This window comes from Oryzias latipes, chromosome 8 (assembly GCF_053564925.1).
Source record: "Oryzias latipes strain Hd-rR chromosome 8, Olatipes_Hd-rR_3.1".
NCBI lineage: Eukaryota > Metazoa > Chordata > Actinopteri > Beloniformes > Adrianichthyidae > Oryzias > Oryzias latipes.
Genome location: NC_136244.1, coordinates 8,398,324 through 8,423,685, shown reverse-complemented (window position 1 = coordinate 8,423,685; position 25,362 = coordinate 8,398,324). Strand labels below are relative to the sequence as shown.

The 25,362-nt window shown below is 40.8% G+C and overlaps 1 protein-coding gene across 1 annotated transcript in view; it reads right to left on the bottom strand.

Moving 5' to 3' along the window:
• Nucleotides 1-7,685: 7,685 nt before the first annotated feature.
• Nucleotides 7,686-25,362, bottom strand: part of LOC101163904 (uncharacterized) — a 39,181-nt gene continuing 21,504 nt past the window's right edge. Inside the window, exons 7-19 of the mRNA XM_011478446.4 lie at nucleotides 24,503-24,691; nucleotides 24,112-24,222; nucleotides 22,206-22,394; nucleotides 21,834-21,944; nucleotides 18,950-19,060; nucleotides 12,961-13,094; nucleotides 12,833-12,877; nucleotides 12,415-12,483; nucleotides 12,140-12,273; nucleotides 10,214-10,331; nucleotides 10,085-10,135; nucleotides 9,842-9,985; nucleotides 7,686-9,736 (exon numbers count right to left, since the gene is read on the bottom strand). Of these exons, the coding sequence (XP_011476748.1) occupies nucleotides 9,650-9,736; nucleotides 9,842-9,985; nucleotides 10,085-10,135; nucleotides 10,214-10,331; nucleotides 12,140-12,273; nucleotides 12,415-12,483; nucleotides 12,833-12,877; nucleotides 12,961-13,094; nucleotides 18,950-19,060; nucleotides 21,834-21,944; nucleotides 22,206-22,394; nucleotides 24,112-24,222; nucleotides 24,503-24,691 (1,493 nt within the window). The 3' untranslated portion in view covers nucleotides 7,686-9,649. The remainder of the gene's footprint in view (nucleotides 9,737-9,841; nucleotides 9,986-10,084; nucleotides 10,136-10,213; nucleotides 10,332-12,139; nucleotides 12,274-12,414; nucleotides 12,484-12,832; nucleotides 12,878-12,960; nucleotides 13,095-18,949; nucleotides 19,061-21,833; nucleotides 21,945-22,205; nucleotides 22,395-24,111; nucleotides 24,223-24,502; nucleotides 24,692-25,362) is intronic.

Sequence of the window (25,362 nt, the reverse complement as noted above, 5' to 3'; positions counted from 1 at the left end):
ACCGTTACAGTGACGTCACCCGAAGAAAAGGATACACGATTCGGCTTCATAATAAAACCGATTTTTTTGTTTCAGGAAAAAACAAAAACTATTACATGATTCTAAGACAGATGTATTTAAAAGACAAAATAAATGATAATAAATTATTTTGCCAACCAATAAACTTCACAGTGCTTAATAAACAGACATGAAATTTCAAAATAAAAGACTTGAAATATCTACTTCAAATATGTAAACATACTCACATATTTCAAAGGCAATAGAGATGGAAAAGATGTCCTCATCCTAAAAAAATACTGAAAGCAAATTGATAACATACATTATAAAGATGAGTTAAATGACATAACTAAACCAGTGTTAGATAGATAGATAGATAGATAGATAGATAGATAGATAGATAGATAGATAGATAGATAGATAGATAGATAGATAGATAGATAGATAGATAGATAGATAGATAGATAGATAGATAGATAGATAGATAGATAGATAGATAGATGACTTTATTAATCCCACAATGGGGAAATTTCATATATCTGTGGCAGCAAAAACGACATTCAGAAAAATTCGATATAATATAACATCAAAAAAAGGACATAAAAATGACATTCATATTAAATTATTATGAATATTAAATTATTAAAAATTATAATTACAATTATTATTGAAATTATCGAAAATGAGATTCATATTAAATAAACATTAAATACTACTAATAATAATAATAACAATAATAATCACAACCTGCAGTGGTCAAATGTTTTTGTTTTCAAATTGTAAATTGTACAAATTGTAAAAACAGCAACTGCAATAAAAGTAAATGAATCAATGAGTGAAAGAAAGAAAGACACCCCTGGGACCGTGGAGTAATAATAATAATAATAATAATCCATTTTATTTAAAGCGCCTTTCAAGAAACCCAAGGACACTTTACAAAACAAAGGTTAAAAATAGACATTAAAAGCACAATAAAAATAGTAGAAAAAATAAAAAGTGAATCAGGATGGGAAGGCAGAAATGAACAGATAGGTTTTGAGTTTAGATCTGAAAGTAGGCAGAGAGTCTATGTTACGGAGGTCAGGAGGGAGGGAATTCCAGAGTTTGGGAGCAGAGCAGCTGAAGGCTCTGCTTCCCATTGTGACGAGTCGGGCGGGAGGGACATAGAGCTGAACAGAGGAGGAGGATCGAAGATAACGAGAGGGGGTTTTGAGATGAAGGAGGTCGGAGAGATAAGGAGGAGCCAGGTTATGGAGGGCCTTAAAGGTGAACAGGAGGAGTTTGAATTGGATCCTGGAGGTTATGGGGAGCCAGTGCAGCTGGTGGAGAATTGGAGTGATGTGACTGAAGGAGGGGGTTCTGGAGATGATGCGGGCAGCTGAGTTCTGGACCAGTTGAAGCTTATTGAGGGTTTTTTGTGGGAGACCAAAGAGGAGAGAATTACAATAATCTAAACGGGAAGTGACCAGACTGTGAACCAGGATAGAAGCAGAGGGGACAGTGAGGGAGGGGCGTAGACGATTAATGTTGCGTAGATGGAAATGTGCTGACCGAGTAATGTTATTGATGTGGGACTGAAAAGATAAGGTGCTATCTAGGATGACACCCAGACTCTTTACCTGAGGGGAGGGGGAGACAGAGGATGAATCAATGGAAAGAGTTAGACTTGTGGCTTTGGAGAGGGTGGATTTGGAACATACTAGAAGTAGCTCAGTTTTATCGCTATTGAGTTTGAGAAGGTTTAAGGTGAACCAGTTTTTTATTTCAGATAGACAGGAGTGGAGAGAGGAGGGTGGAAGAGAGGAGTCAGGTTTACTGGATACATAGAGCTGGGTGTCATCCGCTAAACAGTGAAAATTAACATTAAATTTACGGAAGATATTGCCAAGGGGAAGAAGATAAGTAATGAAAAGAAGAGGACCAAGGACAGAACCTTGGGGGACACCAGAAGAGACAGAGGAAGGCTGAGATTTAAATGATTTAAGATGAATGAATTGGGTGCGGTCAGAGAGGTAGGATTGAAACCAACGGAGGGGGATGGACGTGATACCAAGGGAGGAGAGCCTTTGGAGGAGGATGGAATGAGAAATGGTATCAAAGGCTGCACTCAGGTCAAGGAGGATGAGGATGGTGAGGAGGCCAGAATCAGCTGCAATGAGAAGATCATTGGTGATCTTGAGCAGAGCAGTCTCAGTGCTGTGGGAGGGGCGGAAGCCAGACTGAAAAGGTTCCAGAAGATTATTGTGTTTCAGATGATCATAGAGTTGAGAGGCGACTATTTTCTCTAGAATTTTGGAAATGAAGGGAAGGTTGGAAATTGGACGGAGATTATTGAATACGTTGGGATCTGAACCGGGTTTTTTCAGGATGGGTTTAACAGCTGCCGTTTTAAAAAGTGATGGGACAGTACCAGATGAGAGTGAGGAATGAATAATGGCAGTAATGAGCGGAAGGAGAGATGGGAGGCAGGCTATAACTAAAGATGTTGGGAGGGGATCAAGAGAACAGGTGGTCGGTTTGGATTTAAGGATGAGAGAGGAAATTTCCTCGTGGTCAGGCAGTTGAAAGGAGGAAAACATGTGATTGAGAGAGAAAGAGTCAGGGATGGGAGGGAGGAGAGAAGAGCTAAGCTGTTGATGGATGACTTGAATTTTCTTGTTAAAGAACGACATGAGGGAGTTACAGGTTTCAATGGAAAAGAAATGGGGAGGGAGAGAGTCAGGGGGGTTGAAAATAGTGTTCATCAGAGAGAAGAGAGTTTTTGAGTTGCGTTTGTTTGTGGAGATGAGTTCAGAAAAATAGTTTGTTTTTGTGGTAGAAACCAGGTCCTTATACTGAGTGATATGTGATGTATAGATTTCTTTGTGAACTGTTAAGCCAGTTCTTTTATAGAGTCGCTCAAGCTGGCGACCTTTGGCTTTCATGTAACGGAGCTCTGGGGTGAACCAGGGAGCAGATTTGGAAAAGGAGACAGGGCGAGTTTTGACAGAGCGAGATGGTTGAGAGAGTCCAAAAGAAGGTTGTTGTAGGAGGAGACGAGTTGATCAGGGTTTGATGTGTTAGGGATCGAAGTATCACGTATGAGTGAGGAAAGTGCGTTCACATTGATATTTTTAACAGTGTCCCTTTAACACGGTGTTGTACAGTCTGATGGCTGTGGGGAGGAATGACCTGCGGTAGCGCTCCTTCTTACACTGTGGGTGCAACAGTCTGGTGCTGAAGGAGCTGGTCAGCGCCTCTATAGTTTGGTGCAGGGGGTGGGAGGAGTTATCCATGATGGATGTTAGCTAACATCCTCCTGTCCGCCACCTCCTCGATGGACTCAAGTGTGCAGCCCAAGACAGAGCCGGCGTTCTTAACCAGTTTGTTAAGCCTCTTCAAGTCTCTGCCTGCACTGCTCCCCTCCCAGCACACAACTCCATAAAGGACCACTGAGGCCACCACAGTGTCGTAAAAGGTCCTCAGCAGCTGTCTGCACACACCAAAAGACCTAAGTCTCCTCAGCTGGTGAATGCGACTCTGGCCCCTACTGTACAGAGCATCCGTATTGTCGGACCAGTCCAGTCTGCTGTTCAGGTGAACACCAAGGTATTTAAAAGTGTCCACAACCTCAATGTGTTACGGGGGAGAAGGGAAGTACCCAGGCGCAGAGAGGAGAGGAGGCAGGAAATTGCAGGGGAACGGGGCTTTAATAATAACAAATGACTACAAACCAAAATTCACTGCTAAGCAGGCTAGAAACTCGAAACTTGAAAATACACAACGCTTGAAACCAAGGAACAGCACAATATGGACCAGCACAGGAGGAAGGGAATGACAAGACTTAAATACATACATGGAAACAAGACACTGGTGGAAACACTCAGGACTGACGGGGAAAGGTAAAACTCGAAACAACAACAAAACAGGAAATACTACAAAATAAAACAGGAAGTAACTCAAACCTAAACAGAAAAACAAGGAAACAAACAGAGGCAAAGATACTGTAAACCGTTATACAATGTCTGAACCCTGGATGTTCACCGGTGAGTGTGGTGTAGGGGACCTCCTGAAGTCAGGACCAGCTCCTTCTTGCTGGTGTTTAGCACCAGGTGGTTAATTTTACACCAGCCAACAAAGTCAGAGATGACACCCCTGTACTCCTGCTCATCCCCCCCTGATACACAGCCCACAATGGCACTGTCATCTGAGAACTTCTGCAGATGACAGTGGTGGGAGTCGTAGATGAATTCTGATGTGTACAGGGTAAACAGGAATGGGGAGAGCACAGTCCCTTGAGGTGCCCCCGAGCTGCAGACCACCACATCAGACACACAGTCACGCAGCCTCACAAACTGTGGTCTGTCTGTGAGGTAGTTGATGGTCCAAGCAGCCAGATGTTGGTCCACACCTGCAACCTCCAGCTTCCTCCTCAGCAGTGATGGCTGAATTGTGTTGAAAGCACTGGAGAAATCAAAAAACATGACTCTCACAGTGCTCCCAGGGGCCTCCAGGTGAGACAGGGCCCGATGCTGCAGGTAGATGATGGCGTCATCCACCCCGATGCCTGGTCGATATGAAAACTGCAGCGGGTCCAGTGCTGAGCTCACCTGGGTGCGGAGATGGCTGAGGATGATCCTCTCCATAGTCTTCATCAGGTGGGAGGTTAAGGCGACAGGTCTGAAGTGGTTCGGTTCTTTAGGATGAGGTACCTTTGGAACCGGAACCAGGCAGGAAGTCCTCCAGAGGACTGGTACCTTCTCCAGTCTGAGGCTCATATTAAATATGAACAGCATCACCACACAGAGCTGGTCTGCACACTCCCTGAGGAGCCTGGAGGTGATGTTGTCAGGACCTGTTCCCTTCCTGGCCTTTGTTCTCCTTAACTCCTTCCTAACCTGATTCAGGGTGAGGGAGAGGGGGGGTTGGAGGGTGGGTGGGCGGTGGCTGGTCTGGTGCTGTGAGTCGTTGGGGGGGTCCCTTTACTTCAGTTGGAAGGGCAGAGTGGACTGCTTGGTGCTGAGATGATAACAGCTGCAGCTGGGAGGAGATGCCTGAGCTGGAAAGGTGTGAAGAGGGGGCCGTGTGGATGGAGACTGGGGGCTGGGCAGAATCAAATCTGTTAAAGAACAGATTCAGTTCATTTGCCCAGGCTTGGTCACCTGTGACCTGGCGACCATTTCCAGCCTCACCGTGGCCCGAGATGTGTTTTAGACCTCTCCACACATCACGGATGTTGTTCTGTTCCAGGCGCTATTAGTGCCTATTAGTGCCTTATTAGTGCCTTATTTCTAGCATGATTTCATATTTTTTACAAAGACTTCATGAGTAGACACCAATAAAAAAAATTGGAATTCAAAACAGATACTTAAAGTATTGTTCAGAGTAACTGGGTAAATAATGTTCCAACTATATACATTAGTGGATTAGTCTTCAGAACCTAGGTATAAAGTATACCGCACTGCAGATTGCCTCGTAAAAAGGTTATTCAGGTGCCATGTTACCAACAACAGAGACAAAATTAACAGGCAAATGCAGTATTGCACAAATACAGTTTTGGGACAAATTAGAAAACCACCAGGGTGTCACACAGTTCATTCATTTCAAAAATGTGTTCCTTTCATGAAAATTATTGATTATCCAATATGTTTACATGTTTGTTTTAGAATATTGAAGATTTTCATGATTGGAAAGGAGCAGAATTGAAGTGCCTTGCAAAAGTATTCATCCCCTTGGATGCTTGTCCTTTTTTTTGCTGTCATAAATCAGTCATGGTCAATAAAATTTTTCTTTCCTCATCCAAAAATTTACTATAAAAAACATTCAATGTCAATCAGTCTACATTTAAACACTGAATTATCTCCTGTCGTCTTTGCAAAACTGCTTAAGTTCTGTCAGGTGGCATGGATACCGGGCATGAACAGCCCTTTTCAAGCCCGGTCACAAATTCTCTATGGGATTTAGATCTGGGCTTTGACTCAGCCACTCCAGAACATTTACCTGGTCTTTTGTAAACCATTCCTGTGTAGCTTTTGTCGTATGCTTTGGATCATTGTCTTGCTGGAAAATAAATCTCCTAAGTCGTAGTTCTCTTGCAGACTGTTTCATGCAGGGATCATTCACTGTCTTTCCTTCTCTTTATGTGCTTCCTGCGCTGAGTAAAGACACCTTGAAAGCCGGACGAGCTGTGCAATCAGGCCCCAGAGTCAGCCACCAGACCTGCATATAAGCTCTTGTCGATCATTTGGAAAGCGAGCTCTTTCTTGATCACAACTCATGTAAAGGCTTATATCTCTTTATGCTGGAGAGTGTGGGAGGTTTGTGGACAGGTAAGACAGGGTACCCATGTAGCTTCTCTTTCGATATGCAGATAGTTAAGTTGATTGGTGCCACCTCTTGTATGTTTTCATTCCCTTTTTGTAATTAAGTCAGTGAGACTTTTGTTATCTTCTTTGTTTTAGAACATGATCGCTAGGCTGTGTTTTGTCCTATTTATTTCATCCCTTTGGCCTAACCTTGGTCCTTACCTCTCATCCTCCTTTTATTCAATAAAAACCTTAAAATTCATTCAGTGTGTTTTATTTTAAGTTCCCTCCAGCACTAGACCTGTATGTTTGTGGACGTAATACAGACCGAAAAAGATTGTCCTCCAAGATTTCAGTGTATTTTGCAGAATTCATTCTGCCCTTTATCTTTACCAGCCTTCTGGGGCCTGCTGCTGAGAAACATCCCCACAGCATGATGCTGCCACCACCATGCTTCACAGTTGGGATGGTGTATTTTTGATGATGTATAGTGGTTGGTTTCCGCCAAACATCGTCTTGTCTGATGGCCTAAAAGCTCAAATTTGGTCTAATTAGACCAAAGAATCTTCTTCCACACGATCATGGAGTCTTCCACATGCCTTTTGGCAAACTCTAGTCGAGCTCTAATATGTATTTTCTTCAACAGTGGCTTTCTCATTGCCACGCTCCCATAAAGTTTTGACAGGTGAATAACCCGCACAACAGTTGCTACATGCACAGTCTCAGCAGCTGAAGCTTAAAACTCCTTTAAAGTAGCCAAAGGGGTCTTGGTGGCTTCTCTCACAAGTCTACTTCCACTGTCACTCAGTTTTTGAGGGCGGCCTGATCTAGGCAGATTCACACATGTTCCATATTCCTTCCATTTCTTGATGATTGATTTCACTGAACTCTGGGGGATGTTTAATGCCTTGGAAGGTTTTTTTGGATCCATTCGCTGACTTGTACCTTTCAACAACCCTTTCTCTCAATTGCTTAGTGCTCCTCTGTCTTCATGGTGAAATGGTAACTAGGAATAACACTCCAACAGTATCTGAACCCTTCATTGACTGCTGTTTTATAACAGTTACTTGGGACACACCCACACCACTCAGGTGATCTTCATTTTACTAACCGGTCCTATTGGCACTAATTGGATGGACTTCTATTGAATTAGATCATTAAATTTAAAAGAGGGTTAATAATTATGCAAACATATTTCATTTAATATTGTTTGATTGACATTACTTTGTAGAAATCTGTTTTCACATTGACATTGAAGGTATTTTATAGTACATTTTTGTGAAGGAAGACAAATTCTATTGACCATGAGTGATTTATGAAAGCAACAAAAGGGACAAACATCCAAGGGCGTGAATACTTTTGCAAGGCACTGTACTGTAGGTATAAAGCATACCTCACTGCAGATTGCTTTGTAAAAAAGTTTATACAGTTGCCATGTTACCAACAACAGAGACAAAAATGACAGGCAAAGGCAATATCGCACAGATACAGTTTTGGGACAGCATAACAAACCACCAGGGTGTCACACAGTTACATCTGCTATTTGTTTAGAAGCAGCAAAGAAACAAGTAAAAGGAAAATATGGCATTTTTACAGACAGTAAATCAACAAGTCCTTTAACAATTTATTTTTAATTCATTGTCCTAGATAATCAGTTGAAGTTATAACACAGATTTTCCAACAGGTCTTGGTTCAAGCCAGCACTGTTCCAGTCACCACAAAATCTGAGATGTGTAAAGCAGCAAGTGCTGGATTGTAATCTCATTATAGATCAACTGATGTTTTGATTGTTAGTTTACACTTGATATTTATCAAGTTTAATAATTAAAAGTTCATTTTTTCAATTGTCCTACCAGTTCAAACAAAGTATTTGTAATGCAATGTTTTTATGTATTTTGATAGCATTAGTCTACAAGCCAGTAGTGGGGGTTGTGGAGGAAGGAATTTTGCTTTGGGGTCCTACATTTTAAGTCAATTCTTCAATGTTTTTATCCCAAAGTAAAAGTACTAAAACTTTTGTTTTTTTGTTTGGTTTCCTAGATGTCCGCTTCTTTTGGCATGTGTGTAAATATCTATTTGAATTTCCCTTCAGAGTGAACCTGTTACCGATCAGTTTGCATAAAAAAATAGGAATTGATGGCCAAAAAGAAAATTAAAACAATAAAAATGAATAAAATACAAGCATCATTCAAAATAAAAATTAAAAAAGTAGTTTAGAGCATGCCATATTTTGGATAATAAAGCAGGCCACACTTCAAGAGGGACATTAAGTAAAACAAAACTGTCTAGTCAATTGACTACGATACCCATAATGCTCAGACTAGCCATCAAGCGGTGCAGCTTTGTAGGTAACCAAAGTTTTACTAAATTTTACTAATAGAGTACAGAGTTCCCTCATTTATAACAAGGTTTATGTTTAATTAAAAACCCACCACAGGAGAAATCCACCAAGTACGATTACAGATGTTTTAAGGCAGTAAAATCACAAACTTTATACACCTTTCTCAGACACACACATGCCTTTTTTACACTTTGCTCTCTTGTTTAAAACCTCAAAATTCAAATCTACATAGAAAACTTAGTCCAATATCATAGAATGAAAACAAAAATCTGCTGACGATCGAGGATTTGTGCAAATGTGGAATCTGAACCTATTCTGTACAGGAATCAGGGCATGGAGGAGATTAATTGACAAGGTCAACAGCCAATAAGGACACAGAACACAATGCACTGTTAAAAAAAGAAAAAAAGCATGCAAAAATGCACAGAAAAGAATCTGCTTAACAGTAAGTCTGCAAAGGTAAAACACAACATAGCGAGGTAAAATTGTACCACTAAAATTTGGCTTGAGGTCAGTAAACTCTACTGGAGTTCATCCATAAAATGCATCGGATTAATTTTGAGAAAAATAAAGGATTTTAAGGGCACAAGATAAACTTATTGTCAATAGTCAGAGAACATGGTCAACTTTCAAGTCAATAGTGCCTCCAAGCAAGCAGATGTTCTAACTGTGAGAGGTTGTTTAATCTGCTTAAGTGAGAAAGCAAATCAAATAAAAACGCCACTTTTTTGGGGCATTCTTAGTATGACCATAATTGTGGATTTTGGTCCTGACCAATCAGTAATGGCGACCGTAACCCTTGTGCTATCCTAGGCACTTTAACATTGGGAGTTGGGTCACCTAGACCCACTAGACAGTGCGCTGAACCTTTTTTCTTCAATGATTTGTGATCTTCACTGGTGTCCATGGATTACTCAAAATCTCTCCACCTTTATCCACCTTTGTCATGGTAGGAAGAACACGTCAATGTAAGGGGTGGGGTCATCTCAGATAGCACAAGGGTTAAAAATGCAGAGCACACAACAATCTAGTCAACAATGTTAAAGGCTTTCTTGAATTCTTTGTCAAATGTCTCTTTCAATCTCTTGCCAATTTCCAGGAATTCTGCATTATCCTGTAACAGAAGAGAAGCCTGTTATTTTACCAGTTAGTACAGTTTTTAAAGCGCTCTTTTCTAAATGCATATCTTAAAAAAACTCTCATATTTATGTCCACATACCCGGTTGTAAAAAACACAGTTGGCCAAGATGAGCTGGACGTCTGATTCAAACTGGCCGACAGTCTTGTATTGATTCTCCTGAAGTTTGTCAGCAATTTTGTCGACCCACGTTAGAGTCTCAACAAAACATCTGTAGTTTTCCAACTGCAAACATACAGTCAAATGCATGTTAGATTTATGCTTCTGATTTTTAATAACAGTTAACTACAATTTTTCAGCAAAGCTACAAAATGTAACACATACGTTAAGCTCTGGGTCTGTGTTTCTGAGGAACAAGAGCAGATACTGGCATTCCTGGGAACAAGATGAGAGATAAATGAGAGCAGAGATCCATAAAGAAAACCAGCACAAAAAAAACAACCTGGTACTAACCACCATGTGTTGAGACACCTGACGGGACAAGACAACTTCTCTCTTCTGCTTGTGATTGTAGCGGCTGTTTTGTATGATTTCGAAAATGCAGAAGGTGCACATCCACGGTGTGTTGTCACTGCCCACACACAAAGACATCAAATTGTGTTTTTAACATGTTTTTGTGACATTTTCCTCAACAAATATAAAAAATGTACTCTAAAATTGCATTTCTGAGTATTTCTTTATTGAAGTTTTGAATCAGGAACAGACAAAAAACGTTGTTGGAAAAAGATTGTATTTATGACGTTAAAAATACTCTGGTGGGCCATAGGCTCCCTGCTCCACTCTATTCTGAGGCATCCACTTGCAGACAAATAGATCCATGCACGTCTTTGTTTTCCTCGTCTGAGCTGACATCTGGCTCAAAACTGTACAGCTGGACAGCTCAAATATTGCTTGTCATTTCTGTCAGACTACTCTTGCAGTAAGAAATATTTATTTCCGAATACTTAATATTCACATTCTTTAAGTTGGCATTCACATCTTTCGTTTTGGCATAAGGCTCCGTTCAATTCCATAGTATAATTTTCCATAAAACTTTCAGGCAACAAAAACCCCCTTGACGGAGCCCACAGGTGGAAGCCGGGGAGGAGGGAGGGGCGACGAATGAGCGCTGAAGGTAAGAAAGAGAATAAACAACTGCGCACCTGGCTTAAATAGGACGCTGAGCAGGTGAGTTAATTAACTGAACCGCCCTATGAGTTACCTGTAAAACACTGCCGAGTGTGCCTTCCAGAAATTGCAACGCGTCGCTTATTTTTGCTGAGCCGGTAATGTGTTGGTTGGGGGAGTGTGGGGCCATAAGCTAGAGGGAGGCCGCGTAAACAGATGGGTGTTTGGAAGAGGGGGTGGGCTTGTCAATGGTCCCACCCACAACCAAAGAACAATTTTAAATGAATTCCTGCCGCTTTGAAGAGACAGTTTTTTTTTTCAGAAAACAGAAAATTGCTGAATGAGATAACCCTAACTCCCGACTGTCAGAGAAGTCAACTTGATCATGGACCACTTGTGCTAGGCCTCCTTAAAGTAGTGTGACTATAAAAGCTCAAAGCTGTGGCTCTCAGGCAGAAACCTAAAGGTTCCTATATGTCATGTCAACATGAAAAAACGGGTTTTTTGGAGAGTTTTCTGGACAAAGATTTATCATTCTAGAATGATGCCAAATGGATGTTCATAAAACAAACAATTCAATAAAGACGAAAGCCCTTAGATGGACTGTACAGACACTTTTTGTATAAACTAGACACTTTATTTTTCACCTTGTGAAACACTATTATCAACCAGATCTAAAAGTCTAATGTCCCTCAAAAGTTCTGCAGGACCAACTGGAAACCTTTGATTGCAGGACTTAAACCTATCTTGTGTTTGGATTTAAAAATCAAGAACAACATTTTCATTTACACAGTAAAGATTCATCAGCAGGAGGACAACTGAAAATCTGTGATCCTAATCCCATCTCATTGTGCGATGGTCGTGTCCTAGATTAAACCTTTCTCAATTCAAAGGTTATCATTTCAAACTTATGGGAAAGAATAGAATTATAAATACAATTAGGGGAACAGTTGCAGAGAACTGGAAAACTTTTAAAGAAAGTGAAGGTCTCTCTGTGATGCTAGTTTTACACATTTGTTTATAATTCACAAACTATATACTCTAGGAAAAATAGACTTTTGCATAAAATACTACACAAATATACACTTTAAATGTATTAATTTGAAAATCAATTTGGTGGTGAACATGATTTACATAATTGTTAAATTCGTTAAATTCCTCCAGATTTCTAAATATAAATGGGGCGTTAAGGTGGTCTTGTCTGTATTGAGATTTCTATTGTTTGTATATTAAAATAAATCTTTGATCAGGTTCTGTTTCAGCCAAGCTCACCTCATCATTGCTTCTTCTATATGAGGAAGGTGACAATTCTGGTGGAAATATTTGGGACAGTCATCACACTTGACCAGATCTCCCACATCTTTACAGATGTAACACTCGTCATAATTTTTCTGATTACCGGTATCCTGCCAAGATTTAAAAAAGAAATAAATAAATAACCACATGACAGGTCAACAATATGAATACATTTATTTCTATATACAAGCTACTTCTCTGGAATGTAAAACAGAACACAATGAAAAAAACACTCATTGTGAGCCACTCACTTTGTTTTTAAGCTCCACCTTGCATTTGCTGCATTTGCACAGCAACGAGTGGGGAGACAAAACTTTTGCCTGCAAAGTAAAAAAAAACTACTACAGTGAAGCAAAAAACTAATTCCTTAAGTTAATCCACTTGAAAAGATGGCAGTGATCCGTAATAATCATTAAAGATAAACTTCAACTGTGAGAGGCAGAATGTTAAAAAAGAATCCATAGTATTGTCAATAATATTGTTAATTTATGTTTTATTGCACTTTGGACATTTAAAGCAGTTTCTGATTTGTATCTTGACATAAAAATTGCTTTTAAAATAAAGAGCTACTTCTTAAACTGCTAGACAGAAAGATAATGATTGGCTGAGAACTAAATACGTTTTTTATCGTTGTGGTAATTCATCTTTCTTCTATTCTGTTTTATTTACCCTTTTACTTCTTTTCTTGAATGTGCCAGATTTCAAGTGCCCCTCCTGTAAAGAATTGCAAGAAATCAAGTTTGAATGAAAAGCAACTTTCAAGTAAATGTTGGGGGGGGAGTGTAGAAAAGATGTACCTGAATCAGCTTTCCAAGGGTGATGTCCTCATACTTAATGCTTAATTTCCAGTTCTTGGACTTCTCCTTTCCTGCAAACTCTTGAAACTCAAGGGGAGTAAACCATTGATCCATTACTTGGATGCATTTTTCACCTGAAACATTTGAATAAAACGTAAATTGCAGGGAAAATTACAGATGTACGATAGAACTCGGCTTGACAAAATCTTTTAAATACTCAAAGCAGATTTCAAGAAACAGGAAATTTAGGTTTTAAAAACAGGTATATTTATTATTGTGGTTTACATCACCTTTTCTGAAAAAGGAATAGTCCTTAAATCAACCTACTTGTTAATCAATTGTTAACATCAATTGCAACAAATCTTTACAGCAATGTGAAGACATTAATGTACATTTATCCTCAGAAAAGCTTTGTAGGTCCCACTCCAATCAATCTTCTTTTTGATGTATTTTAAAAGTGTTCCCAGTGGCCTTTTAATCATGATGTTGCCATTTTCTAGGACATAGTTTCTGTAGAGCAACAGTAGTTCATTAGAAATTTGCCTCCGAGTTGTGGGTAGAACTGTTAGTATGAAGAACCCCCCCCCCCTTCCTTCCTTGTTGCTGAGCTCTCCGTTTACACGCTCTCCTGCTAGCTAACAGCCCGTCACACCCCCAACATATGTGGTAATAAAATATTGGAGCTCTTCGGTTGTACAGTTTGGAGCCAGATACCAGCTGTGACAAAGAAAATGAAGACGTTCATCAGCAGGAAACAGGCCGCGGTCCGGATCCCAACACAGACGCTGGGTCATGTGGACCCGGAGTCAGATCCAAATTGACGTAAAATTAATACAATGGGCGCTTCTATTCTGTTTCCCAGCTATTGTCTCTAAACTGGCGGTTACCTACACCTGCCATTTCCAATGTGAGACAGCTTGGACTTCTGCGACAACCTCGATATGTCGATATATCATGGATTATGATCCATGATGAACCACTGAAGTCAACAGAGAGTTTTTCTTACCTGGGCAGTACCTTAACTAACTCAAACTCAGCTGATCTGGAAGTGGAACGGAGAATACTTTCTGCCACTAAGGCCTATGGTGCACTACAAAAGAGACTGTGGAGTTGCCATGACATCAGTACTAGTACCAAAGTGAAGGTATATGCAGCCGCAGTCATCCCCTGTTTGCTATACTCCATTGAGTGCACCACACTCTACCGCAGACATATCAAGGCTCTAACACGACTTCAGCTTCGCCACCTTCGCTTCATTCTCAACATCAAGTGGCAAGATCGTATCCCAGATGTTGAGGTTTTGAGACGTGCCAACACAGTTAGCGTTGATGCCCTAATAACATCTGCACAACTTCGATGGGCAGGGCACGTGTGTCGGATGCCCAACAATAGATTACCCAAAGCAGTATTATACTCAGAACTTTCTCAAGGAAAAAGGAGCCGCGGTGGACAGAAACTACGCTATAAAGATGTGCTAAAGCGACACATGAAGAGAGCAGGCATCCCACACTACAACTGGGAAGAAGAAGCCATACAAAAATCCAAATGGCGTGCAACTTTAAAGGAAGCCATTATAACCATTGAGGACCAACGCCAACGTGAATACCAACAGGCACATTACCGGCGTCACTCCGTAGCAACTTCAACCGATTTCAAATGCTTGACATGTGATCGCTTCTGCAGATCCCGTGCTGGACTAGCAGCCCACATGAGAGCCTGTCATTTTTAATCCTCAAACTTGTCAAACAGTCAACTTCGACACACGAAGGACAGCCATACATATGTCCATAGAAGCTCCCGGAAAAAGTTTGTTTATCTCCAGCATGATGCCGCAAAATACCCTCAATTTGGTCCCTGGCCTCACTTCATCAGAACACTGGTGCACCTGCACTATGTAGCAGCCATCCGTCCCCTCCCTCTACGAGAAGCTCTGGGCGTAAAAAGAAAACATGGAATAGACCACACTGTGCTAAGGAGTCTACAGCGGCATCACCCATCAGATCTGTCTCTTGCCAAAATGGAATTTTTTATGCACAATCCCTTTCAAATAAAACCCTCCTCATCCATGATCCTATTTTGGATAAGAAACTGGACCTTATGTGCCTAGTTGAAACTTGGCACAGAACATGGGACCTCTCAGTGCTAAATGAAGCCTGCCCCCAAGGTTACAGCTACATGGAGAAAGCCCGCAGTTCTGGACATGGGGGTGGCTTAGCCGCCATTCATCAGGCTGATCTAAAATTTTCTCCACTACCACTGCCTGACTTTTCTTCCATGGAATGTATAGCCTTTAAATGCAAACCTCCATATTCCATTATACTGCTTCTTACATATCGGCTCCCCAAACCAAATTCATTATTTCTGCCTGACATACATGATCTACTTACATCATTCTGCTCCATGTCAACAAGCATTGTTATTGGTGGTGATGTAAATATTCATGTTGATAACCCCTCCAGTCGTTATGCAACAAAATTTCTGAGCCCGCTAGACTGTCTTGATCTCCAGCAGTATGTGGAGGCTCCCACACACACCTTTTTTAGATCCAAGGTTATTAACATCCGCTCCTCCATGCTGGACCCTGTCTCCCTGTTTTTCTCTGTCCCAGACTCATTGTCTGAAAGCTCGCCACCCTTACTATCTTTCACAGTGGTTTCAAAAACCCAGATTGAAAAAACTCTGTGAGGAACGTATTCATCCACTTGAACTTTGGATCCCCTCCAGACAGCTCTTGCCAAGTCTGTTTTGCGTACTGTGAGCCTAATTATCACCGAGCTTGTAAATATCTCACTACAAACTGGCTACATCCCACCCTCCTTAAAAACTGCTGTCATCCGTCCACTCTTAAGAAGCCCTCGCTGGACGCAGATGTGCTCGCCAATTACAGGCCTATTTCCAACCTCCCTTTTCTATTAAAGGTACTGGAGAAGATAGTCACTTCACAGCTGCAAAACCATCTAAAGCAAAAAAAACATTTTGAAAAGTTCCAGTCAGGTTTTTGATCAGCTCATAGCACGGAAACTGCTCTGCTTAGGGTGACGAATGATCTGATGGCAGCTGATTCAGGTTTACCATCTATCCTTGTTCTTCTGGACCTAACAGCAGCTTTTGATACTGTGGACAACACCGTCCTTCGGCATCGCCTTAAAAAACTCTGTAGGACTGTCAGCAGATGTGCTGCAGTGGTTCAGAAAATAGGTGCCTATGGCAAGATGCAGGTCCAGACAGCTTCCTGTGACATGTGGTGTTCCATGGGGGTCAGTCCTCGGCCCTATTCTCTTCACTATTTATATGCTTCCCCTTGGATGTGTCATCAATAAACATGGGTTGTCCTTCCATTGTAATGCGGATGACACACAGATCTACATAAAACCGCTCCAAACTCACTGCAGCTCCATCCCATCTCGCCGCATGCCTTGAGGAGATAATTACATTGATGTACAGCAATTTCCTAAAGCTATACAGCAGCAAAACGGAGGCACTTCTTGTTGCCCAAGCCCCCCTGCAGATTCATTCCTCCTCAATATTCCCGTTCACATTCGACAGTCATGTCATAACTCTCTCTCTCTCTCTCTCTCTCTCTCTATCTCTCTCTTTCTGTCTTCATACACACATCTAGTCACAGTGCACAGCCTGGATTGATTACAAGAAAGCCTATGACTCAATGCCACACACGAGGATCACTGAATGCTTGGAGCTGTACAACATCAACAGGACTCCATAGCCTTCATAGGAAACTCAATGAAGCTGTAGAAAACCACCCTTGAACCCAAAGGGGAAGCCACTTGCACAAGTGTCCATCAAATGTGGGATACACGAAGGTGATGCTCTGCCCTCACTGCTGTTCTGCATAGGTCTGAACCACCTCAGCCAAATAATCAACAAGACTGGCTATGGATACCGACTCAGAAATGGGGCCAACATCAGTCACCTCCTCTACATGGATGACATCAAGCTATATGCAAAGAGCGAGCGTGACATTGACTCCCTGATCCACACCACCAGAATCTACAGTACTGACATTGGGATGTCATTCAGGCTCGAGAAATGGTGACAAAGAGAGGTAAGGTAGTCCACACAGGAGGGATCTCACTCCCAAAAGGAACAATAGCAGACATTGAGGACAGTTACAAGTACCTTGGAATTCCACAGATAAATGGCAACCTGGAGCAGGCAACAAGGAAAGCTGCAACAGGCAAGTCCTGAGAAGCCAGCTCAATGGCAAAAATAAGACCCGGGCAATAAACAGCTACGCATTGCCAGTTATGAGATACCCTGCAGGAATAATAAGATGGCCAAAGGAGGCGATACAGACCACGGATGTTAAAACATGAAAGCTCCTCACCATGCATGGAGGGATCCATCCCAAATCCAGCACCCTGAGACTGTATGCTAGCCACAAGGAAGGAGGCTGAGGACTAGTGAGCGTGGAAGCCACTATCCAGGATGAAACATACAAGATGGTTGAATACATCAAGCTCAAGGCCCCAACTGACAGTGTGCTCAGGGAATGTCTCAAGCAATGGAGAGCAGAGGATACAGTGCTGGAGGACAGATCCTCATGGGAGGACAAACCCCTGCATGGGATGTACCATTGGACCATGACTGAAGTGGCTGATATCAAGAAGTCCTATCAATGGCTAAAAAGGGCAGGCCTACAGGACAGCACTGAAGCACTCATCCTGGCAGCTCAGGAACAAGCCCTGAGCACCAGAGCAATAGAGGCTCAGATCTACCACACCAGACAAGACCCAAGGTATAGGCTGTGTAAAGAGGCGCCTCAAGCAATCCAGCACATAACTGCAGGATGTAAGATGCTGGCAGGTAAAGCATTCATGGAGCGCCACAATCAAGTGGCTGGAATAATATGCAGGAACATGTGTGCAGAATATGGACTGGAAACCCCAAGGTCAAAATGGGAAACACCTCCGAAGGTGGTAGAGAATGAGAGGGCAAAGATCCTGTGGGACTTCCAGATCCAGACTGATAGGATGGTAATGGCGAACCAACCAGACATTGTAGTGGTGGATAAAGAACAGAGGAAAGCCGTTGTGGTGGATGTGGCAGTGCCAAGCGATGGGAACATCAGGAAGAAGGAACATGAGAAACTGGAGAAATACCAGGGACTCAGAAGAACTGGAGCAAGCCTGGGAAGGGAAGGTTACAGTGGTGCCTGTGATAATTGGAGCACTCGGGGCAGTAACCCCCAAGCTGGAGGAGTGGCTACAACAGATATCTGGAAAGACCTCAGACCTCTCAGTCCAGAAAAGCGCAGTGCTAGGAACAGCTAAGAAACTGCGCAGGACCCTCAAGCTCCCAGGCCTCTGGTAGAGGACCCGAGCTTGGAGGAGAAACCACCCGCAGAGGGTGAGAGGAGCGTTTTTTTTTTAATATATATATTATGCTCTTGTTGTTTACCAAGCAGCCCCTGGGCCACAGACAGGGAAAAAAGTCCCTATGCTAACTTTGATTCTTTCAACTTTTATATTAGCTGATTCAGAAGAGTTTTATTTAGGAAAACTACTGGATTCTGTTAACAACATTCGCCCATCTTGCCGCGTCACATGACATAAAGCGGCTGCTAAGAGAACCCGCTGACTGGAGTAAGATTAGCAAGAACTAGTTAAAATAAAAGCCGCAAGCAGCAAGGTATGGTCTGCAGGCGCTAACCACCCCCCCTTCTCTACTTACCATTGAGGAACCAATCAATTTTCTAAAAGGGCTAAATAAGGTTCAATATTTTATATAAAATAAATAAAAATATATTTTTTATAAAAAAGATAATTTAAAAGACAACATGTTTACTTGTGTTTTTTCTAATGTTAGCAATTTCTTTAAGATCTGAAACGTACAAGTGTGATTGAGAAGCAAACATACAAATAAGAAATCCAAATGTTCAAACACCTCCCTCATCACTGTAAAACACCAGCAAACTATTCCCATGATTCATGTAGTTTTGATGCTTTAGAAAAAAGATCTGACGTTTCACCTTGAGCTAGTTTTTTTGGAAAGAGTATTCCCGCCATGTTTCCGCAGGTCACAGGCAGTTGGTTCTTAAAGGTGGGTGAGGTCCAGATCTTGTCTTCTTTCTTTGGGACAGCTGGAGAAAAAATTATGATTCAGATTTTTATTAGGTTGAAAATTCTTCTGATACACATTTAAAATATGACAATATGTAGCTTGTTAAACTACTAAAGAAATGGGCTTTGACAAGAAATACTGTTGTCAGGAAACTCCCACAGATCTTTAATAAACATTTCTGGCTCTTTGTTTGTGATGAAGAGGGTTCTTTAGCCTTCTTTGTAATTATTAACCCTTTATGCTACACTTTGCAAAGTGATTTCAATGTTCTTAATGCACAGAAATGACTAACCAAAAGCTATTTTCTTAGATTTCCTCTGACCAGTAGGTGGCAATATTGCACGTAGAAACTTTTGGACATCCTAAAAGATTATGGAGGGAAATCAGGATATAAATGAAATATCTCCAAGACTTAAACATTAGCCATAAACTACAAACCACGTGAACCACTTAGACACAAATTTAAACTGTAATGGTATTTAGAAAATATAAAATACTTAGGAGTTTACTTGACAACAAAACTAAACACATTGATTAATTACAGACGAATCAGCAATACAATAAGAAGGGACTTAACAAAATGGAATACCCAAACAATGGATCTCAGCTCAAGAATAGAGGTTGTAAAAATGAATGTGCTGCCCAGACTGTTGTATTTATTTCTAGCATTACCGGTACATATTCCGGATGAACAATTTGTTAAATAGAACAAACAATTAATTAGATTTATTTGGAATAGGAAAAAACCTAGAGTAAGAATGAAATAACTTCAGTTGGAAAAAGCAAAGTGGGGGATTAGCTTTACCAAGTCTCCAAGAATACTATCTGGCAGCCCAGTTAAGAAGCATAATATATTGGTGCTCAACATTCTATTCTGAATGGAAACAAATTGAGCATGACTATGGCTCTTGCCCTCCACAAGCAAGATTGGGGGAGAAAATGCATGTAGTAAATACAGAACAGAACCCAACAGTGGAGTTTGCAATTAAAACTTGGTGGGAGGTGGTCAATAAATACAAAATAGGTAACAACCACAAATTACTTATATGGCCTTCACACTCCTGGATTCAAAGTCAGACATCTAGACAATACATTTAAGAAATGGAGAGTTAGAGGATTGACTGCAATATGTACATTAACAGATGGGAACATTTTCAAAATGTTCAAAAAGCTCAAAGAAGAGTTTGAACTGGAAAACACTGACCACTTCAATTTTACAATGAAGAATAAAAAGCTCGATTTCACAGGAAGGCAGTGATGTGATAGAAATGGTGACAGGGGCTTATAAGAAACTGCCTACAAAGATGGTTTCCAAACTGTATAAATGGCTGTTGAAAAGTTATGGTTTTGACTGGTTGTATTTAAAACAGAAGTGGGAATCAGAATTGCAGGTTAACTTGTCAGAGAATGACTGGTATTCAGTCGGGAGGAAAAATATAACGAGGTTCTTTATCAGTCCTCACTTAAAGAGCAAACAGCTGAGGACTCCACAACAATGCTGAAGGCTCTGTGGAAGGGCGAACGCCAATCATTCACACATCTTTTGGACATGCAGTAAAATTGATCCCTTCTGGCAAAGCCTCATCAAAACCATGAAGGACATACAAGGGTATGAAATACCCGCTGACCCACGGATACTACATCTAGGTCTGTTACCAACAGGAGTGATACAAACAGAGGACAAGTACCTGTTTAAAGTCTTGATTATGGCCTGCAAAAAAACAATCACAAGAAATGTGCTTAAAAGTGAACCACTGAGACTGGATCAATGGACAGACATTATGGAGGACATCTGTTCTATGGAAAAAAATGGCATTTCACTTACGGTTGAAAGATGAAATGTTTGAACTCCAATGAAGGAAATGGAAGCAACATAGATTCCTGCTCAGAACTTAAAGCTCAAAAGGAATTTTTGTTGTACCCCGCTTGTTCAACTTCGTTTTTTTGTTTTTGTTTATTTTTTTGAGTATTTAATTTTATTTCTTTACTTGATTGTGGTTACTTATCTCTATTTGTTCGTATTTTAAAAGTGTAAAACTTAAAATAAAAAGTAAAAAAAAAAGAAATTGGATTAATTTATTTTAAAAAGCTCTACAAAAGCATCAGTAATCACATCTCCATGTCAAGGTTCATTGACATTCCGGTAGGCACTTCATCCTGCCCCAAAAAACGCTTTCTGTTTCTACTTCCGTGTCTCTGAGACCCACATTAATTTAAGAGCGGGAAAAAATTGAAACAAGAATCAAACTAGGGGATCTTTTATTATCGTCTCGATGAAAATAAGATAACTATCAAAAGACTTAGAAGGCCTGAGGTGGCTGCTTCCCCATACTACAGCAGCTCCCTGTCTGACGGACAGCCAGCTGCCCGGATGCCGACATTACAAGAAAACGAGCTCTACTGCTGGAGCTCGCTATGCCACTCCAGCGGCAGATAGCGGCTGTTTGTCAGTTGTCCAGCCAGCCACCTGGAGTTTAATGGCAAAATATGTTTCATTATTACTTTAAACCATTTATCATACTTACAATTAAGATGTAACTAGCATGCCTTTCATTTCCGGTTGAAAAAAGGGTTGTGTAAGGTTCAGAACTACTTTATGAGAATGAATTAGTATTTTTTTCTACCCATGTCAGGTCACGGGTTCCGTAAAAGTGTGATTGTGTAGCACACAAACAAGTAAGAAATCCAGATGTTCAAACACCTTCCTCATCACTGTAAAACACCAGCAAACTATTCCCATGACATATTAGCATGTAGTTTTGATGGGTAAGACAAAAGATATGACGTTTCACCTTGAGCTAGTATGTCTTGATTGAGTATTCCCTCCATATTTCTGCAGGGCACAGGCAGTTGGTTCTTAAAGGTGGGCAAGGTCCAGATCTCCTCTCCTTTATTTGGGGAAGCTGGAGAAAAAAATATGATTCGGATTGTTATTAAAGTTGGAAATTCTGCTGATACACATTTAAAATATGACAACAATATGTAGCTTGCTGAATTACTCAAGAAATGGACTTTGGCAAGAAATACCCACAGATCTTGAATAAACATATCTGGCTCTTTGTTTGTGATGAAGAGGATTCTTTAGCCTTCTTTGTAATTATTAACACTTTATGCTACAATTTTTAAGGTAATTACAATGTTCTTAATGCACAGAAATGACTAACCAAAAGCTATTGTCTTGGATTTCTTCTGACATGGAGTCATCTGGGATGATGTACCAGGCTGCTCCTCATCACCACATGTGTTCTTGCTTCTTTTCTTGTTTTTCACTGAGCTGGCCTCCTTATTCTTCTTTTTCCCTTTTTCCTCCTTTTCAACAGTTGTAGGAAATAGTTTGTTGAATTGAAAAGATCCTGTGAAGAAAAGCAGAAATGCTGATCCCCTTCAACAATGGGTTCATTTGTGCCTTTTGTTTCTAACAACTGTCAAAACACAGAACACATCAAAAGTTGTGTGTTGATGGTGTCTCTTCTAGTCTACTTGTTGCACCTGCCGCTCTATTCCATTCAAACGACGCAACAACCCCGTCACAGTTTTGTTCAGTCTGCCTTTCTTGTTCCTGTTGCCATTAATACAAAGAGCAGCCACTAGGAAGTGGCTTTAACAAGAATTAGGTATGCAGGGTTGAAGCTGAAGTCTAGAAAGAGTCATTTTGCCAGAGATCATGTGGTTTTCTTAGGTCATGTTGTTTCCAGAGAAGGGCTTCAGCCAGACCCGCGAAACACCGACAAAGTGAAAAGTTGGCCAATTCCCCGCACACCGTCTGAGGCGAGAGCTTTTGTGGGCTTATGCTCAAATTACAGGCGATTTGTGAAGAACTTTTCAGATCATGCCATCCCATTGAATCACCTGTCGGGTAAAAATATACCCTTTGTGGACGGCCGAATGTGAAGCATCCTTCACCTACCTGAAGTAGGCACTTGACTCTGAACAGGTAGCGAGTGACCTTACCTTATTTTTCTTTGCCCTTCAAAAAAAATACTGCTGGGTCTAACTATTCAGTTGGGGCTATGTTAGCTCAGGTGGTGGAAGGTCTGGAACGTGTGGTGGCGTATGCCTGCCAGGCCCAAATGCATGCTCAATAATGGTGGTCAACTTTTGTTTAGTTTAGTTTAGTTTAGTTTGTTTAGTTAGTTCAATTTAGTATTTTCCTATTGAATTCTCTGTATTCATGATCCTTTTGATTTTATGTTTTACTTTTTCAATTACCTATACAAAGCCCATCGAGACGACTGTTGTTGTGAATTTGGGCTACAAATAAAATTGAATTGAATTGAATGGGAATAAAGAAGACCCGTACCACATCTTAAGCAGTGATTTTCTACTTTTAAAATGCCACCCTGATAGACTGAAAAACATCAAACGTTTGTATAACCCTTGTGCTATTCTATGGGGTCCAGATGACCCGATCCTTACATTAACGTGTTATCCCTACCATGACAAAGGGGGATAAAGGGGAAGAGGATTTCATGTAATCCATGGAAACCAGTGAATATCACAAATCATTGAAGAAAAAAGGTTCAGTGCACTGTCTTGTGGGGTCCAGATGACCCCACTCCCAAGTTAAAGTGCCTAGGATAGCACAAGGGTTAAATGCACATTCTTCCCGGGAAGTGTACACAAATCTTATTGTCTACAAGTGGATGCATCAGAATAGAAAACCGCAGGCAACTTGTGGTACTGCCCAACGTATTTTCTACATCACAAATTATTTCTAATTTTCTTTATATACAGTATGTTGGCCATCATTAGAAAAATGCCACAAGAACATGTTTAAAACGCCAAAAACACATCTAAAAAAATTAAAAATCATAGTAGATTTTAAGTCACGCCACAAAATGTGTATCACATTTATGTTAGAACTACGTCGACTCCAGTCCCTTCATTTTGCTGTTAACCTTTCACAAATTGACTTTTTGGTGCTTTTAGGATTATTGTTTTGGGGCAGAACCTACCTGTGCTTCAGCTCTGGGTTAAAAACAATTATAAGTTATCACTATAAAACACCAGCGAACCATTCCCAAGATGCATGGAGTTTTGATGTTTCAGACAAGAGGTATGACGTTTCACCTTGAGCTGGTATGTGTTGGTTGAGTGTTCCCTCCATGTTTCCACAGGTCACAGGCTTTTGGTTCTCAAAGGTGGGTAAGGTCCAGATCTCAACTTCTTTCTTTGGGACAGCTGGAGAAAAAATATGATTCAGATTTTTATTAAGATGGAAATTCTGCTGATACACATTTAAAATATTTTTTATTATTTAAAATATGACAATATGTAGCTTGTTGAACTACTAAATAAACCGACAATAAATACCAGGAAACTCCCACAGATCTTGAATTAACACTTCTGGCTCTTTGTTTGTGTTGAAGGGGGTTCTTTAAACTTTCTTTGTAATTATTAAAACTTTATCCCACACTTTGCAAGGTAATTTTGATGTTCTTAATGCATAGAAATTACTAACCAGAAGCTGTTTTCTTGGATTTCTTCTGACATGGAGTCATCTGGGATGATGTACCAGGCTGCTCTTTATCACCACATGTGTTCTTGCTTATTTTCTTGTTTTTCACCGAGCTGGCCTCCTTTTTTTTCTTTTTCCCTTTTTCCTCCTTTTTAACAGTTGTAGGAAATAATTTGTTGAATTGAAAAGATCCTGTGAAGAAAAGCAGAAATGTTGATCCCCTTCAACAATGGGTTCATTTCTGCCTTTAGTTTCTAACAACCACTCTCAAAGCACAGAAAACATCAGACATTTTGTGTTGATGGTGTCTCTTCTAGTCTACTTGTTGCACCTGGCGCTCTATTCCATTCACACACCGTGACGACACAACACAGTTTTGTTCAGTCTGTCGTTCCCACGAAATAATAATTTACGTAATAAGTCATTCATAAACATGGACGCGAGCCTGCCACCCGCAGCTCTGCACACGTGTTGTGTATGTAATCTTCCCTCCGCAAGTCCGCATCTATTTTGTTTAGGTATCCCCGATATGGAGCAGCAAGAAGTCAAGGATAAACTTAAGACAGGGGAACTGAATAGGCAAACACTCACCGCCGCGGCTGCAGAATTTCTCTGCGTAATTAAGCGAGTGCGCATCAAGCTCTCTCTTTCACTGTCTTTGTCTGGCTTCTTATTCTGTGTTCCAGCGTTATTTTGTTGTGCAAATGCATTTATCATGATCATAAAAATATGTAGATTATTTTCACCTTAAGAAATCTGGCATTTCTTTCTGGCAAAAATACTATGGGATGAATTGAAATTTCGGGTTTGCTTCGGGCTCGGGCCTGCAAATCAAGTTAATTGGTCGGGTTCGGACCGGGTTC